General features: G+C 41.7%; 5 protein-coding genes across 5 annotated transcripts; 3 read left to right on the top strand and 2 right to left on the bottom strand.

The window, feature by feature from the left end:
* Positions 1–775: 775 nt before the first annotated feature.
* On the top strand, positions 776–1,970 carry LOC140783802 (dormancy-associated protein 1-like). The gene is made up of 3 exons (XM_073130866.1): positions 776–1,259; positions 1,370–1,583; positions 1,679–1,970. The coding sequence occupies exons 1-3, from the start codon at positions 1,151–1,153 to the stop codon at positions 1,713–1,715; spliced, it is 360 nt and encodes a 119-aa protein (XP_072986967.1). The 5' UTR covers positions 776–1,150; the 3' UTR covers positions 1,716–1,970.
* Positions 1,971–2,289: 319 nt separating this feature from the next.
* LOC140783801 (probable tRNA-splicing endonuclease subunit Sen2) lies at positions 2,290–3,435 on the bottom strand. Its single transcript, XM_073130865.1, has 2 exons — positions 3,400–3,435; positions 2,290–3,282 (listed from the first exon to the last, which is right to left on the bottom strand). Exon 2 carries the CDS (start codon positions 3,228–3,230, stop codon positions 2,514–2,516), a length of 717 nt encoding a protein of 238 aa, XP_072986966.1. The 5' UTR covers positions 3,231–3,282; positions 3,400–3,435; the 3' UTR covers positions 2,290–2,513.
* Positions 3,436–4,009: 574 nt separating this feature from the next.
* Positions 4,010–8,061, bottom strand: LOC140783800 (uncharacterized). Its single transcript, XM_073130864.1, has one exon. The coding sequence runs from the start codon at positions 7,405–7,407 to the stop codon at positions 4,273–4,275; it is 3,135 nt and encodes a 1,044-aa protein (XP_072986965.1). The 5' UTR covers positions 7,408–8,061; the 3' UTR covers positions 4,010–4,272.
* Positions 8,062–9,075: 1,014 nt separating this feature from the next.
* LOC140785234 (small ribosomal subunit protein uS5c) lies at positions 9,076–12,823 on the top strand. The gene is made up of 2 exons (XM_073133018.1): positions 9,076–9,988; positions 12,456–12,823. The coding sequence occupies exons 1-2, from the start codon at positions 9,327–9,329 to the stop codon at positions 12,703–12,705; spliced, it is 912 nt and encodes a 303-aa protein (XP_072989119.1). The 5' UTR covers positions 9,076–9,326; the 3' UTR covers positions 12,706–12,823.
* A 1,138-nt stretch (positions 12,824–13,961) lies between these two features.
* LOC140784644 (uncharacterized) lies at positions 13,962–15,828 on the top strand. Its single transcript, XM_073132149.1, has one exon. It carries the CDS (start codon positions 14,655–14,657, stop codon positions 15,402–15,404), a length of 750 nt encoding a protein of 249 aa, XP_072988250.1. The 5' UTR covers positions 13,962–14,654; the 3' UTR covers positions 15,405–15,828.
* Positions 15,829–18,952: the final 3,124 nt, after the last annotated feature.

Below are 18,952 nucleotides of genomic sequence, written 5' to 3'. Positions count from 1 at the left end.
GCAACTTACCACAGCATCGCTCACTCGAGTAACGGCTATATCGAGTGGGCCCCATGTTTCACTTTAAGGTAGTACGCGGATGAATAACAACCCTGAGATGGTCCTCCCAATATATCTCATCCGCTCTCTTTAAGAAATTGGGACATAGTAGCAATCAATGTTTTGAGTCACGTGCGACGCACACGGAGGTTATGCTTTTTTATTAGGCCCATCTGTTGGGCTTAGATAAGAGGCCTATGGGCTTCACTGAAACACCCCCCCCCCCCAACTTGGAGGCCCACCTTTTGGGCCTTAGACTAGCCTGATTAAAGCCCTCAGTCTCGTCTTACTGTTCTTCAAAATAACCAGCAGATTCGTGCATTATTTATGTCTATGCATAGCAAATTCACATCCTTTTATTCCAAATGATGGAAAGCTGAGGCTCAAGCATTTTTTCGTAGGATAACATCTAAATATTATTTCTCTCTATGAGTGTGCATACGGCATATCAGTGAGTTAGGTACGTTTAGGAACGATACTTTTCTTATTAAAATGAATAAATACATTTGCCACATTTAAGACATATCCAGATGCAACTAAGATGCGACCAGATTATCGGTTTTAAATATGATAAGGAGACGATTAATTAGTGGGGGGGGCAAAATAAGCAGGACGACACGTGTACATAAACAATACAAGCTGTCAGTAGCAGTGTCGGAAGGACGAGATATTTCCACGAGGTGGCCCACTCCTCCATAATCCATCCTTATCCACGACCACCTCAGCCCACAGCAACGGGTTCGTTGCAACTCGCTTACGATCACCATCGTGCAGTATAACCTTTTACCTACCGTGTTTTCAACTACCTCGTCAGCTGAGTAGGGAGAGTGGCTTCTTTTCTCGGCTCGAAACTTGGCTCATTTGCTTTGCATTGAGCTCAAGTGCTCAACTATAAAAGGTTTATTAAGGCATATCGATATTATTACTCTCGGCTTAAGCTCATCTCTACCGTGTTTCTCGCTCGGCTCCATCTTCTGGATAACTCTTTTCACTCTTCTTAGTGTCAAGTTTGGCATCGTTGGTCAATTCACCCAACGGTGGTGGTAGTACCTAAGCCGGTGCTATATAATAAATCAATGGCACTTTACTCTATGGCAGTAGAGATCTAGCCATGGTTCTTCTTGACAAGCTGTGGGATGACATAGTAGCCGGGCCTCACCCTGACAAAGGCCTCGGCAAGCTAAGGAAAGTCTCCACTTCAAAACCATTAAACATCAAAGGTTCTCTCATTATTTCTTCCAATTAATTATACTTTGTAAGCAACCCTATTAGTAAGTTTAATTGATTTCCATATGTACTTCTGTTGGGTTTTGGTTGTGCGTTTTATAAGATGTGGAAGTCGGAGAGAGCAGTAACAAGTGTCAGCGATCGTTATCGATTCCGGCTTCGCCGGGGACGCCATCGACGCCGACCACCCCTTCCACCCCTCGGAAAGCCAACGTGTGGCGTAGCGTCTTTAACCCGGGAAGCAACCTTGCGACCAAGACCATCGGCTCCGACTTATTCGACAAGCCCCTGCCCAATACCCCTACCATCTACGACTGGTAATTAATATGATTAATTGCATAGTTTTGAAGCCTTAGAAGGGCTTATTTTGGAAAAGGAGAAGATCTTCTAGTTCATTCGTTTGCAACTGCAGGCTCTACAGTGGTGAAACAAAGAGCTCCCACCGTTGATAGGTGAAATAAGAAGTGTCTTCTTGGAGGAGTAGATGGGATGGATGTAAATACTAAATACTTTTGTCAACCCTCTCCTCTCTCTCTCTCTCTGATGTTTGCTGATGTGTGGTTATCTAAGTAGTCTCCCTAACTAGAGTTGCTTATGTTGTTAAGCGTGTAGTAGACTTTAAGAGTGGCATTTCTATCTGATATTTTCTAGATTTTGGTGTAACTTCTATCTTGATCAACTTTGGATGTGAATATTGTGGGCTAGCTTGGCAGTAAATTATTGCACGATCATTTTAAAGTATTGCTAGTGATGGGGTTACATCATGCCAGCCAGGATGGAAGAGATTTCTCTAATATTCTGTCCTTAATTTGAGCATAACCTCCAAGATAAGATTTTGTAAGATAGGAAAAGTTGATCAATAGGTATATAGGTAGATCTATGGATAAGATGGATGTCTCCATCATCGAATATGACTAACAGCCAAATGACGGGAATGCAAGTTAATTACTACCCAATTCATCGTTTTACATTCGTCATTTGTTGATTGATTGTATTTTCCAATTAATTAATGAAGTCAGAATATGGGAGTAAAGTACCTTCAAAGAAGCAGTATAACTCTTTCAAATTACAACACTATGATCAATTGACTCAATTATCTTCCAGAAAAATTATCTGGCAAATTTTAAAGTTTAGATCAAAACAAGTAAGCAGTAGACGTTGTAGAAAGATGACTTATAGAACTAGATGCATAAAAATAAAAATAAAAACTAGTGCTGATATTGTGATCCAAAGAAATTCTCTTACTACTATCCATCACGGCACTGCTCAGGCAGCCATCTCGTTATCACACGCTCTTCCACTGTAAACTTCTCCAAACATGAAGGAAAACTTGCCTCACACCCATTTCGGTTCACGCTAATTTCTAACAATGTCTTTGCCACGCTGCCACAGACTCGGACACTGCATTGCACATCTGACCAAATATTCAGCCGAGCTCCGTTCTGATTGCCGTTACCTTCTGCGACAACGATCACAGCGTACTCCGAGTGAACGAGAGCTGGGTGGTGCCGATATGCTACGAAATCCACGCCATACTGAGTCCCCGGACGCATCACCCAGTTCTTCCTCCTAAGATGAGCATAGGCCTTGTAATGCTCTGGAAATGCTGGATTCTTGGATGCTATGTACTTCCATAGCTCTGGGTCATTCATAGGCTGGTCATTCTCTCTTACAACTTTGAGGCATTGGAGTTGGTGTGCCATGTAGAAAACCTCCTCCATGCCTAGCTGAAACCACTGCTTGTTATTACTGTAAGTGTTGATTTGCCGACCGAAACACGCGCGGTTAAGCAAGTCAGCGGCGTCTGGACCGGCGCCGAGGAGGGCAGCAAAATCACAGAGGATTGCATGTGTTTCTTGCTGGACTAACATGGATTGGAGCTGCAGGATTATCTGTGACATTGGATTGGCTTCTGCAATGGCTGCGGAGCCTTTTCCCTTCCATCTTGGTGTCATCAACTCCATTTTGATCACAAGATTTATTTGATAAAGGAATGTTGGTGTTGTTTCCTGACTCCTGAGGATCCAAGGAAGAAGTAACACAAACTAAGTTCGTGATATGATACGAACTACAAAGGATAGCATTGAGTCAAACATTTCATCGAACATATGGTAGGCTACTACAAACAACCACCTCTGCGGCAAAACTGCATACGCGCGGCTATATGGAACTATATGAGATTAAAACGTACCAATTAATAAGTTGATGGACGACTTTGCGTGGCAGTCGATCCGCCAAACTGTTCTGAAGTCGGTGGGTGAACACGACAGTTTACCGTCTCAGTGAATGAGCTGAAGCTTTCTTTGACGTGCCAAGCTCTAATTCTTCGCAATATCAATCATTTAATATAATTTATCCTTTCCTTTACATAGGCAGACATAAGTATATATAAAGAGGAAGTGGGAGAAATATTACAATCAAGTGGATTTTCAAAAAGATATCAACAGATAATATCAGGTACTGGTTTAATTATCAAGGAAAAAAGGACTTTTTGCAAATCACCACCTACTTTTGTAGATATATCTATCTGGAGAGGGAATCAGCAAATTAAATCGCAAGTATGGAAAATGAGGCTAATGCAATCAGGGACAGTTATTCTAGCAGCTCCAAGAACATCAGTGAACCAGATAAAGGAGAATGGAAAGCAGTTTTGAGACAAGTTAAAACTTACATCTAATGACAACCACCTCATTAGGTCCTGTATATAAAACTATAGTTAGCTAGTAACTGCATACAGCGCCAGTTAGCAAAAGCAACCTTGTCCTGTGATCTCTCAAGTAATGAGCAGACAATATTGGTATACCAAGTAGAAGTTTGTACAGCAGTTTTGATAAAAGAAGATTGCTAACTGGATAGAAAACAAAGGGTAAACATATGTTCTGATTTCCTGACTGATGATATTGAAATAGAACATTTATTTACATTATATGTTTCTTCAAAATTGGAGTAAGAAACTTCCGAGGTCACTCTCCTTGGACTAGATCGGCCAATTAACAAGGTCAGAGGTCAGGCATCAGATCCAACGGCATCAAGCCATGAAACAACTTGCTCAATCGAGGGCCGGTGTCGCGGATCTGGGCTGATGCACTTGCATGCAGTCTCGAGGACCATCAGAAGCTGCTTCTCATACACCTTGTTCCATATTATGGTATCAAATATCTGCTCTTCCTTCTTTTCAGACTTCATTTGAATCACCCATGAAACCAAGTCCCTGCAACCTTTTGCCTTGCAAACATCTACCGGCCTTCTGCCTGTGAGAAGCTCCAATAGAACAACACCAAAGCTGAAGACATCTCCTTTAGTAGTGGCTGTCAAAGATTGGCTGTATTCAGGAGGAATGTATCCTAAGGTGCCCACCAGGTCAGTTGTCACATGAGTGTCATAGGGATGGATAAGCCTTGATAGACCAAAATCTGCTAAATGAGCTTCAAATCTTTCATCGAGGAGAATGTTGCTTGACTTCACGTCGCGATGGATGATGTTGGGCTCGCAGACTTTGTGTAAGTAAGCCAATCCTCTTGCCGAACCCTGGGCTATTCTAAGCCTGGACTCCCACCTGACCAGAGAGCCACCATCTACCCTTTCATGCAGCCAATAGTCAAGACTCCCATTCTCCATGTAGGAGTAGATCAGCAATCTGTCATTGCCATACCTGCAGTAACCCTTCAAGGAAACAAGGTTCTTGTGCTGAGCCCTCGAGAGCGCTTCTACCTCTGCCCGGAACTCTCTTTCCATCTGTCCACAGTCACCAGAAAGCCTCTTGATTGCGGCTTTTGTACCATCGGGAAGATATGCCTTGTATACCAGGCCAAAACCTCCACACCCAACTATATTTGCTTGATCAAAATTGTTTGTGGCTTTCAGAAGGTCAGAAATGGTTAACTCCTTTGCCTCAGAATTTTGAAAGAAAATTACCAACTTTGAACCTGAGTCGCATGATCTGCTTGACCTGTCTTCCACATCCTCTTCATCCATTAAATCTCCGACCTCCTTCCTTGACATGTTAAGCAAGACAACAGCTAGAAGGACCGCAATACCCACACTGATACTGATGGTTATTCCAAGTATGCTACTTCTTCTCATCTTATTGCCACCCTCATTGGACTGGATTTCAGGACTCTGGGTCATTGCCAATTGATTTCCATTACAAGGACCGGATGACCTGCAAAGTCCTGGGTTACCCTCGAAGCTTGAGTTAGAAAAACTGAAGAATTGGCCCCCAGTTGGTACATCCCCTTGCAAGTTATTATGAGCTACACTGAACTTTGACAAGAAGGTAAGTTTGCTCAAAGACTTGGGGATAGATCCATCGAGATGATTCCATGAGAGATCCAACACCTCCAGATTCTCCATATCAGAGAGGGTGTCAGGAATGCTTCCAGAGATGTTGTTATTGCTCAGATCCAACACATGGAGTGCTCTTAGATTTCCAAACTCGGGCCAAATTGTCCCATTAAATCCATTGTCATTCAGATACAAAGATGGAGGAAAGCTTGAGAGTTGATTGTACTGCAGGCCATTTGTGCTTTTGTTACGCTTAACATATAATGGCATTCCGATGAAGTTCAAGGACGGAAACGGCTGAGCAAGAACAAGACTCTTTAGTTGCGTCAAACTCTTCGGAATACCCCCAGTCAAAGAATTGTTTGAGATGTCAAAGTAAGTCAGGTATTCGAGCTGTCCAATCCAAGGAGGAATTGAACCGCTCAGGTGGTTCCATGACAAGTCCAGGACTTGCAGCTTCTTGCAATCCAGTAACCAGAGGGGAATTTGGCCTGTAAGAGCACAGTTTCCTAATGCCAGTACCTCCAAGTTCTTGAATCCATCAGAGTATTCTGGGACCTCTTCTCCACGGAAGTTCCTGGTGAGGATAAGTGTAGACAGTTTCTTGCACCGCCGGAGCACGCTTAGTGCCCCTGGTAAGTTCTGGAAGCTATTGTTAGACAATGATATTACCGAAAGCGATACAAGGTTTTCATACTCCTCTGGAACTTGACCAGATAGGCCATTCTTAGCAAGACTCAGGGTTTTCAGTTCTTGGCAACTGGAGAGGCTAATAGGAAGAGGACCGACGAAATGATTTGTAGCGAGATCAAGAGAATTTAAGAATGGCATGCCAGAGAAATCAAGATTGATGGGACCCGTTAGTGAATTGTTTCGGAGGTCTAGCTCTTTAAGCATAGTACACTGACCCAAGGAAGGCGGGAGGTCGCCGGAGAAAGAATTGGAGTGAGCAATCAACTGCTCTAGCATTGTGAGGTTCTGGAACACATCAGGAAGAGGGCCAGAGAATTGATTGCCAGAGAAATCTAATGTTCTAAGTCTGGAGAGCAGATTAATCCTGATGCTAATACTACCAGAGAAATTGTTCGAAGAAAGTGATAGGTTCTTCAGTGCCACCAAATCAAAGAGAGATCCAGGGAGATTACCTGATAGCGAGTTGTAACCAAGGTAAAGCTCCTGCAAACTAGCATTGCATCGGAGAGGGCCGCCGTCCGGGAGCGGCCCGGAGAACGAGTTGGCTGATAAATCCAAGACCCGAATCGCCGGAGAGCCGATGCAGAGGTCCGGATCGATCAACCCCGTGAAAGAATTGTTGCTTGCATTGAAGTATGATAAACTCGCCAATGTACTGAGATCAACCAGAGAGCCATTGAATAAATTGGAGGATATATTTGCCGCCCGAAGCGCCCTCATGCCGCCAAGTGCGGCGACTGGGCCGGATAGTCCATTGTAGCTGAGATCAACAAGCTCGAGCCGGTCAAGGGTCGACAGCTCCGAGGGAATGCCGCCGGCGAGGAGGTTACGGGAGAGGTCGAGGCGCCGGAGATGAACCAAGTTGCCGAGAGAGCTTGAGATGGACCCCGCCAATCCCCGGCCAGGAAGGATGAGCATGGAAACCCTTGAACCGCCGTCCACGACTGGTGAGCAGAGGACGCCATCCCAGCCGCAGCAGAGATTAGGATCGGACCAATTGGACAGAATGCTGCCATCGGTGAGGTTGCCAGAGAATTCCCTCAGTGCCCGGAGGTCCCCGGGGTGGCACAGCAAGGCGAGAACCATAAAAGGGCGAAGTAGACAAACCAAGAAGACCCATTTGAAGAAGTAGAAGGCAATGGTGGTGGAAGAGGGATATCCCATTTGGAAGTGTTTCTAAGAAGACCCAAGAGAGATGAACTGGGTACTATATAGCGCATTCATGCATGTGGGTAGTCGCCAAAAGAGGAGATGAGAAAGACCCACATCCCCAAGAGGACTCAGGAACCAAAGAAAGGAGAAGACGAAGAAGTAGACGGAGAGAGAGAGAGAACTCTACGACTGGCATGGAAAGAAGAGGGGAAGAGGGCTTGTGGATGAAGCAAGGGTGCTGGATGCTGGGTGCCTTGTGGACCCAACAAAGACCCACCTTCTATGCCAAAATTTCTTCCTTCTTCCCTTTTCTTTTCTCGCCCTCGTCGGCCATATGGGCTTTGTTTGAGAAGCTCTGGGGGCTCCTCTCTCTGTATTCTCTATCTTTGGAGATGTGGGACTAAAAAAAGAGGGAGAGAGAGAGAGAGAGAGAGAGAGAGAGAGAGAGAGAGAGTGAGTCCAAACTCCAAAGAGTGGAAGACTGGGAGCTTTTAGTAGGGTAGGGTTGCTGCTTTTCCCAAAGTTAATAAATGCTGTTGGAAGGAGAAGCTCTCTCCGAGTCAGAAAGATGGAATCATAGTAAGCAGGAAAGAAATGGAGGGAGGAGAGAGGAAGAAGAGTCGATGAGTTTTGGAATCACCGTTATTGTTAACCATAACAAATGTCAAAAAGGAGAAATTAAATTTTTTTTGATCATATGTGATTTACTTTTCTGGCATTCATGATGGATCACATACGACCTGTGACAACTATAATATTTTCAAGAAAATGGAGATTAAAAAAAAAAAGTGCTAGGAAATCTTCTCAATTGTACTGCTGATTTATGCGGACGATACATTCTGGAACTTTTCAGTGGCCAAACATGTAACGACCCTTTATTTTAAATGGGATTTTGACTGCTTAGTTAGGTTTGGTTGGTAATGGGCCCCTGTTCAATATGGAGTGGGTGATGCTACCAGATACCAGACCAGTAAGTTTCTAAGCTGTCTTTTTTAGTTGCTTGCTCACAGGTCTCATGCCTCTACTTTATATATATATATATTTATTGCTTTGTTGTATCCTCTTTCTTCTATTTCTCTCTTTTTTTTATCAAATTAGAGAGAAGAAACCGAACCAGAGTGGAACCGGACGGGTCAGATTCCATGGACCGAACCGGGCTCTTTGTCGCGTTGGAATTGGCGGTGAGCGGACGCAGCGGAGCGGCTTCCTTTTTCCCAGGGTATCCGGATCAAGTCAACTGCTTTGCGTGTCCTTCGAATCACCGCATGTGATCCCCCACTCACTCCACTCCACTCCGCGCCACTCCACTCCCAATGGACCCCACACATGACTAACCTTGTAGAACCGGCAAAGGCAAAAGCTGATCCTGTGCAGGTCAGACTGCTGGAGATTTTCGTACAGCTGGGGTTCTTGAGGCATTCTTTTGTTGGATAGTTATCACCCTTATTGTGGGCTTACTGTGTTTTTGTTTCTCATGTTTAAATATCTTATCACGTAGTCAAGTGTAGTCGTCAAGTGTTAGGAGAACATAGTACTCGTGTAAGGTTATATACTGCAATGATATTGATCGATGATTCGATGTCTTAAAGTGACAGTGCCGGACCATGAGTCAACTGAGATCACCTAACAATCTAACATGGCTTGTGAAGAGGAAGGTGTTTTTCTTAATGACGAGCTTGTATTGCAAGTCATAAGCCTTTGAACACGTCACCCAACCCAATTTACTTTGCTTGGCCCGAGCCCGACTATCCAATGGGCAACATAGCCCACTTTTGCCCACCTAGCCCGGCCCGACCATTGGTCATCTCGGACTAAATTGGCCTTCGTACCCAAAACTTCTCTGAGGATATAGTTCTAGATAAGCCTTCCTCCCTCTCCCTCTCCCTCTCCCTCTCTCCCAGTTCTGGTGTAGTGGTCTGTGAGACAACGGAATGGCTTCCGCTGCAGCTATGGCCGCCGCCTTCTCCTCCCTCTCCCTACGACCTTCCCTTTCCTCCTCCTTCCTCCCCAGTAGACCTAAAGTTTCGTACTTCATCTCCACCTCCTCCCCCTCTCGTCTCTCTAAAACAACCATTTTTTCCGTCCGGAACTCCGCCGACGCCACCACCACATACTTCGACAGCTTTGAACCCGCCGACGAACTCCCCTTCGATCCCCCTTCCCCACCCGAAGGCTACGTCCCGCCTCCCGCCTTCGACGAGCTGCCGCCGGAGACCGAGGAGGAGATCGCCGCCGGGTACGAGGAAATATACGGCGCCGCGTTCAGCGGCGAGAGCGTCCTTGGGAACGACGTCTTCGCCATGGACTCGAAGCTCAAGAAATCGAGCGGGTTCCTCGGGAGAAGGAAGAGGGAGAAGCTTAACGATGGGTTTGAGGAGAGGGTTGTGCAGGTGAGGAGGGTTACTAAAGTCGTCAAGGGAGGTAAGAATTTGTCGTTTAGGGCCATTGTGGTAGTCGGGGACAAGAAGGGGCATGTCGGCGTTGGCGTCGGAAAGGCGAAGGAAGTGGTGGATGCGATCGCTAAGTCGGCGGCGAATGCGAGGAGGAATATCATCACTGTGCCTGTGACCAAGTACTCCACATTCCCTCACAGGTGAGAACTTTGACTTGATTAGCGAACCCAGTTCTCTTTTGCTGGTGTTTGCAGTTTGCTGTTTTTCCTTTTGTTTGTTGTATTGATGGAAAGTTGAATGTGGTTTTGCGTTACTGAAACTTGAAGTAGTTCCTTGGTATGGAGCTTTTTCTAGATTTGTTAATCCATCAAGAATGAAATGTAATGTGCTATGCGAGGAATTTGGAATGCAGACTATTTGTGTTCATCTTTGATAATTTCTTACTAACACTAGATTCACTCTTAAGATAAGTCATTGACCTTTGAAGAAGAAAACAATTATTGACCTGAATTGCTTCAAACCTAATGACCGTACTTGGTTTATACAGTCCCTCTGATTGGTGTTGGATGATTACAAGTTGATGATTATCAACTAGACTCTAATGGCATTATGAAGCTTATTCCCTGCATCATCTAATGGAATGAGTAGTTTAGTTTCTTGTTTGAGTTGCACACACTTTGTTTTGTGGTAGTGGTGGGGGCAGCATGTGTAGAGAGGGAGCCAATGAAACCAAATATGATGGGACTAAAGAGCTCAATTCTCCCCTTTAGAGACTTGAATCCCTACTGTTTGCAAGACCCAATTGCAAGATTGCCAATGAGCTTTTGAGCGGTATCATTGTTACAAATGGAGTATATAGCTTAGTGGATCCATTTTAGTTGACTGGAAAACAAGAAGGCTGTTAGGGGTATTTTGGTTCATTTTTAAAAGTTTATTTTGGTACTTTACTACTTTAGTTCATTTATCTCTCACTTTTTATGCCATGGGTAATTCCTCTGCATCAGAAGTCGTTCCCTTTCTCCTGTTGATTTTCTGATGTCCTGGGTAATCTTTATGATTCTTGGTTTCATGAGACTAAACTAATACTTTGCTAAGGTAGAATTACTTTCTACACTGAAGCAACTTGGATTTCTGTGGAATACCCTCCCTTGCTTCATAATAATTTTAGATGGAATGCACTAATTCATGAAGGATTTACTTCAGAGTGAAAGCCAGTATATGAAACTTGCTTTAACTCTTGCATCAATTCTTTTCAACTATGATTATTGCTACAGCGAATCCCATGTTATGTGCATTGTCGCCAATGCCCAATATCATATTTTTGGGAAAAATACTTGGATGATGTAAGGTAAATTCTTTTATGTAAATTTGTCTAACAATCTTTTCAAGAGCATGTCTTGGAGGAGTGAATGCAATCAATCAAGCTGTAAATTAACCTTGGAATAGTACCCTAGCGGAACATTAGTTCCTTCTCCTTCCATGCTGATGTGTTTTCTCCCTTGTGCTTTTGAGAACCTATGTGCAATTGTCTCTGTGTGGGATTTCTGTACAACTATATTTTAATATTTCCTTGATCAGTAGTGTCAGATGTAAAGAATATCAGATTCGTAAACCAATAAAATGAATAGCCAAAAAAGAAAATCATTTCAGCTTTTGTTCAGGTTTGTATGGATTTCCACATTAATTAGCTTGTATTTCATATCTCCAGTTTGATCGTTTTTAAGGACTTTTCTCATGTTTCGCCAGTAGGTGTATGGCATTTATATTTCTGATAGACAAAACATTTACTAGTTTTTTGGAAGTATTTTATCCCAGAAAGGTTCTGTTTGTGCATGTCTACATTTATCTTTTCTCTCCCTCTCTCTCTCTCTCTCTCTCACCGCTCAGGGATAGTAAAAATACAGGGCTAGAGATTTTGCATCTCTGTTGAAACAAGCGGAGAAGTCAAATTGGAAATCTTTATTGTTAGATATACTCAGTAACAGGAGGTCTATAGTCAAGCTTTTTCCTTGCATATGTATAGATTAGAGCACAAGTTAAATTTGAGTAGACCTCTTGAAGAGGTGACAGTTTCTGAAGAGACTGGAAGAGGTGACAGTTTTTACAAGCAGATGTCAATTAGATGATTATATATGAAAAATGAGTTATAGAGATCAATGCTAAATATTGTAGTCGTTTTTAGAGAATCTTGAATGTGATAAATTAAATGTAATAACTTTATACTTGGACTGTTTAAAACAGTCTGTTGCTTACTTTACTGTTATGCTTTTATCAATAATGGTAGCTTCTCAATATCACTCTGTAGTGAGTCAACACATAAATTGATCTAGAAAGCATTTGACTTTTTAACTTTTTCTTGACTTTATCACTCTGTAATCAGTCAACACATGAAACTGATTTAGTCTTGACTGGGTTATGTAAATAAATGTATAGGAGATCACTCAGGTTATGTTTTACACCAGCCAAATGAATTGCCAACTGATAATTATTCAAGTTCCATTACATGAAAGCATATCAGCATGGAATTGTACTGTTTCTGTTGAACTATAACCCTTTTTTTTTTAATCTTTATGTGGTTGCTCTCATGTTTTCTTTTTTCAATCAATATGCTATAGTAAAAAATCTTGACTTGCTTTTGCCTCTTCGTTTGCCCAAAACCAACTCTAGAGCTGATGGAGATTATGGAGCAGCAAAGGTCATGCTGAGGCCTGCTTCACCTGGTACTGGTGTTATTGCTGGTGGAGCTGTGAGGATTGTACTGGAAATGGCTGGAGTTGAGAATGCTCTCGGGAAACAAATCGGGAGTAAAAATGCTCTTAATAATGCTAGAGCCACTGTAGTTGCAGTGTCAAAAATGAGGCAGTTCCGGGATGTTGCACTTGAACGAGGAATTCCAATGGAGGAATTGTGGAAGTGATCAACATATTCAAACTCAGATTCTTTATCATGTTTAATTACTGCCTTTTTGCAATTGTACTGATGAAAAGAGGATTGTAACTAGTTTCCTTGAGTTAATGTTCATTCAGAATCGCCAATCTCTAGAATTATGCTCGATAGTTTGTTTTTAAGCTACATATAGAAATATAAATAGCTGCAGAAATAGAAGAAAAACGAAGACCAATTGGTTGTGTATGTTAAGCTATTCGTATCATTGTATGGCCCAACAAAGTATTTATTGAGTAGTTGAGATGCTGGAATCAAACTTACAATTCTATGGGATAACTAAGGGGATACCTAGCTAGTAACCAAATGATATTATTTCAACCAGCAGTACAATATTCTATTTTATACTTGGTTAAATAGGCTCATATTTCAAAAGAAAAAAAAAACGGAAAAGTTCTCTATCTTTGATCCGAATCCGGGAAATTTGATCTAATTCGTTTCATGGGAAAGCAACAGTTACGTGCGTAACAAACGTTGACGCTTCAAAAGCAGCGGTCATATGTGCCAAAAAAAAAAAAAAACTCCTATGGAGAGGTATGGTGGCATCTTAGCGTGAGCATATATAACACTCCCGCTGCTTCTCGTCGTCACCTTGCACAGAGCCAATGGAACTTTTTGCGCCTCAACGGATGATAACGTCACCCCCCTCCGGCCTCCCACTTATCTTTCTTCTAACCCTCTCGTCCGTTACAGGAGCTAAAGACACGTGCTTCGCCATTCCTCCACAACGAACTCCTCCTCACATCCGTTACCACCCAATTCCAGTCGCACGGCGGGCTCCACACACTAATAAGAACTCTAGGAATCTTCGCTCGCACATAACTACAATATTTGGACGGTAAATTTTCCAGTTAGGACCCTACAACTTTTCAATATTTACAGGTCTCACCCCGTGTTGAAGAACATTCTCCCATGGCCATGGCGTGCAAAATTTTGCTCATTTCTACAAATAAGAACCTGGCCTCTTCACATAATTTTTTCTTCATCTAGGGTATTACTTGTAAAATTCTCAAGACAAATGGGTAAGTGGTGACAGTTATGAGAGAGGAAAAAGATAGACAGATGAGAGAGAGTTTCTGACACAATGCCACAATGGTAGGCGTGTCTCCGCCGCCCCCCTCCCTCTCTCCGTTGGTTTAATTGGGCCCATCTCCCAAAGCCCAGTAGTTGTCTCTCTCTCTCTCTCTCTCTCTCTCTCTCTCTCTCTCTCTCTCTCTCTCTCTCCCCCCTCTAACTTGTCACAAACCATTTCACAACTGCTACCGTGTCATTTTCTGTTACATCTGACGACTCCTCTACTCACTTCCCTTCTCTCTCTTCCATCTTCTTCCCCAATCCAAACCTTCCCTCCTAAAGAAACCAAAGGCAAGAAGAAAGAGGAGGCGAGCTCGCCTCTCTGAGAAAATAGTAAGGTTGGTAGACTACATCTCCTCCTCTTCCTCCTAACTTATCCGCTCTCCAACTTAATTTATGCACAAGGATATGGGTAAAGCAAGCGAGATGCCCCTAGTTAATCCGTGGTTGTATTTTTGGGGTACTTGCCCGAGTTGAGCGGATGCAACTTAATAGTAGTGCCCGGCGGGTAGAATATCTCAGCAAATCTTTCAGTGGATTCCTTCGATTCAATTCCTATTTTGCACCGACCTTGAGATTCCCCTGCGCAATTCTGATTAGAGATCGAGAGCCGTCCATCTCTCTGACCCGAGCGAATTGCCAGACACGTTGAAGTGATATGCTCCTGTAGCAAATCTGCATGCAAAGACCCATTGGCCCCTTGTCACCTCTATAAATACCTCCTCCATTCCTAGGCCTTCCTCCATCTCTCTCAATTCTTGCGTGATCTCAATTTAGAGAAAGAGCGAGCGAGCGAGCGAGCGAGAGAGAGAGAGAGAGAGAGATAAAAAAAAAAAAAGAGTGGTGGCTATGGCGGCAGGAAGGAAGCCTCGGCAAAGCGGGCAGCATCCGACGCTGGACTGCCCCCGGTGTGGGTCGGGCAATACCAAATTCTGCTACTACAACAACTACAACACCTCGCAGCCGCGTCACTACTGCCGCGACTGTGAGAGGTATTGGACGCACGGCGGGACCCTCCGCAACATACCGGCGGGGGGCGGCGGCATCAAGAAGCGCGGCAAGAAGGCTGGCTCCCAACCCAAGAACCCAATTCTCTTCAATGAAGCCGCCGCAATTCCTAGCTCTAGTAACCACATCCCTAACCCTAACCCTATGCTGCTGCCGCCACCGATGTTTTACGGTGGCGGCGGCGGCGGTGGTGGTGTGGCTTTGGGAGGTGGTGTTGGGCTACCGCCGTTTAATCCCGGTGGATTTGTTGGTGGATTTAGTGCTTTCCAGTCTTTTAATCCACAGTTTCCTATGCATGGATTTAATATGGATCAACAGATGAATGCTGCTGCTGCTGCTGCTGCTGCTTCTGCTTTCTTTGCTGCTGCGCCTATGAATAATACTGGGATTAATGGAGGGGGGAACCAAGAAGGAGAAGGAGATGGGTTTTGGAATCGTCTAGTCTTGGGTGGGGTTGGAAATGGTGGTGATATCCCTGGTGGTAATGGTGCTGCTCCACCTCTTCCTCTGCCCCCGCCTCCTCCTTCTCCTCCAACACCTCCTCCTCCTCCTCCTCCTACTACTACTACTACTTCGTCATCCTTCATGTAGGTGGGTGGAGTCGTCAAGCAAGCAACCGTTCCATATTGCCTTGGGTCCTTTTTCTTCTTCCTTTCCTTTTTTTTACTTTTAAATATATGAAAAAGAAGTACTAGCTGTTGTTATATGATACAGAGATAGAATGAGATCCAGAGGTTGGATTTAATTATAAGATGGCGTACGTAGCTGGATGAAAAGATGAGGTAAGTGTAGCAGCTGGAGAAAAATGAAGAATACTCGACGCAGCGCAGTCTTATGAGGAAAAAGAGAGATAGTAGAAAGGAACAGTGTCATGAATTAAAAACTTTGTTTCCTAGTTGTTGTCTTTTTTCTAATATAATTTTCGTTTTGTTTTTTATTTTTTGTGTAGTTGTGTCTTGCTTTTGTCCTGAATGGTTGCTGAAGAATAATATATATGTGTCCCGTTTTAATGGCATATGTTTCTCTTTATTTGTACGTTTTGCCAACCTGAATTGCAGTCTATCTTTCTACACGTCAACCAACGGCTACATGTAGCAATACGTAGTATTGGAAAAAGTGAGAAAAAAATAGCACGCACGCATGCATGCATTTTAATGATCGTACCTAGCGCACGGCTTTTGATGCATTTCCACAGTTTGAATTCTGAGATAGCCGCTTTCCTCTGCGCTGGACGACTTTACAACAGATCCAAAAACTTCTACTTCTAAATTAAAAAGAAAATAAAAGAATTATATATCGTATGCCTTAAAAAAAATCTATTAATTTCGTACTCTGATAATAGATTCAGAATTATTTGTCGCTTTCTATTGGCTAGACAGTGATGAATTGATCTCCTAAGATGATATGCTTGTTTGTAATTAACCTTAATCTCTAAAATATGAATTTTATGAATTTTTCTGGCATGTCCTTGGTAGTATACTGTTAATTTAACAATGAATAGCACAATTTAGAAGTTAAATATATAAAAGGATGGCTAATAATGCTCTGGGCAACAAAAATGTTCATGCACAATTTTCTTCTATAATTCATTGGCATATTTGGATATTTTAAGATTATGACTAGAATGCCTCCTAATTTATAATTATACTTGTAATTAATAATTGAAATTCAAATTATACGCGAATGCGACAATTCAAATATACAGTGTAGATACTTTTTGATCCACTGTATCATCAGCAAAGGAAATGCATATTTTTCTTGGATCTGGATTAATAGCAACTATATTTCTTGTATAAATCAAGTACTAGACGCGACAAATCTAATATACAGTGTAGCTACTTATTGATATGCTGTGATGCTAATGCGAAAAGCAAATATATCCTTAGATTTTCAAATAACATCCGTATCGATAGTCGATACGAGTAGAGGCATCTTCGATTTGGTTGGAGATATAGTGATTAGCTTAAATTTGTCGTTTTCCATTTTCGGACTATATATATTTATACAAGGTAAAAAAGATGTGTGTGTGTATATATATATATATATATATATATAAGAGATAGTTTCACTGGTTTTAGCTAGTATATCTCATTTTTTTACTTTACTAGTTTTGTATGAAATTAAGCAAGCAATCTAAAGAAGCTGAGATTTAATTACAAATATACACACACACTGATACACATCGTAAAAAAGAGATAAATTATACTAGCTAAAACCAGTGAAAATATATTTGCACTTTACTAGTTTTGTATGAAATTAAGCAGGTCTCCATGACATGTTACATGTTTTGCGTCCATCTAAACAAGTTAAACAACCTGATATTTAATTACAATATTCTATAATTTTGCATGCAATTAATGTGTAGATAGCATTAGTACATGCAATCATATTGGTGCCATTCTAGTTTTATTTATGTTGGTAAGGTGTAACAAATTTCCTACGAGATTTCCAAAGTTTGGAAATTAACAAGCAAGGCTAAGACGGACAAACATGCATTTTTATCAGAAAAGAAATAGCATGCCGCAATATGGATTAATCCTTCTAGTTATCTAAATGGCCATCTATGGTACATGTAACATTTCTGAACTTCATATATATATATATATATATATATATGCTTTCTGTGTTAATTATGCAACTAGCATTTCTCAAGGTTAGCTGCTGTGAGTGAGTGAGTCTGTGACAGTGCGTAGTATCCAATTCTGCTTTTGAGCCTGTGACATTAGCAAAAGCATCCAATTTTTCTTTGACTGTCTATTTATGACTGTCAAGAGTACATTTTTGACAGTGTCCTTGTAGCTCTTGTCTGCCATTCGTTAGTTAATTATGACAAGTGTCATATACAAGGAATTAGGCTTTTAGTTGGTGATCAATTAAAAAGTTTGTCATGAGGTATACATGTAACATATGGGAATTGGGAAAGAGGCACGAGGACCTTCTGTATTAATTAGTTCGCCAAACTCAGTAGTAGTCCAGATCAATGCTTTGCACATCAAAGTTTTTTCTTTTTTCCTTTTTCTCGGGTACAGGCTCTTGGAGAGCTCTATGCTCGCATCTTGTTCTTCACAAACTCTATAGGCCTGGATAGTTTATGGTAATTAGTTGTGATGCAATATTACTGACATACCAAAGTTGGCGTATTTTCACATACATTACGAGTAGTAGAGTAGAATTCAGAATATATAGGTGTATCTGAATCACTGGATGTACATAAACCGTAGAAGGATCTTTCACGAAATAAGGCATAGTAAAAGTTAGAGATCACTGCGCACGACAAGCTCCGCAGAGAATACAAACTATAAAATTCTAAACCAATGATTGCAAATGGCTTTACTAAGGATGAGTATGTTGAGAAAATTATGTATTGTTGATTGAGAAGGAAAAATCGAAAACAACTACTAAGATGAAGTGCATTTTTGCATCAACTTCTTAGTGTGGAATATTCTCATGATCACAACTTCAGGTTTGACATTACATGAGATTGAGCCATTTGAGTTGAGAGCAAGGAAGAGGCTAGCATTTTGCTCAACGGCATCTTTGTATGTATCTATATGGAGAAACTCTATAACACGGTGCAAGCACTTGATTATGTGATTATTTATGTCCTAATCTTCTCTCATCTTGTTCCAGAATGAACGATCTCTCATCTTTTAACACTGATAAGAAAAGCAAATTAAGTATACGACTTTGCAAACTGGATCGAGTAGCCTAGAAACAGATACTTTCTTTGCATTAAGTCTTACAAATAGCACAACTTCCACAACGAATAGCGACCAAATAGTCTGTAATCATGCTTGATCATGTGCTACAAAAACGAGCTAATTAAAGAGATACTGTCACTTTGACCCCCTAAGTTATCACTTGTTTCTATATGTATCCGTAAACATTTATTTTGTACATAGACTCCTAAACTATTAGAAATCTCTCACATGTCCCTTGTATTAGTTTTTCATATACTTTTTATTAATAAGCTGTTGTGTGACTATGTAAATATATTTGTAATTTTTATACTTTTATTTTTTATGTGAAGAAAGAAAGAGAAATATTAATGTACCCTTTATACTCTATATTCATATAACACTTGTGTCTTTTTTTCTTTTCTGTTGTAGTGTCAAAGTGATATATTTATAATAATTTAG

The sequence above is a fragment of the Typha latifolia genome, chromosome 3 (assembly GCF_019914945.1).
Source record: "Typha latifolia isolate L0001 chromosome 3, TyphaL0001v2, whole genome shotgun sequence".
NCBI lineage: Eukaryota > Viridiplantae > Streptophyta > Magnoliopsida > Poales > Typhaceae > Typha > Typha latifolia.
Note: the sequence above shows the minus strand (reverse complement) of the source record. Positions and strands in the feature narration are given on the sequence as shown.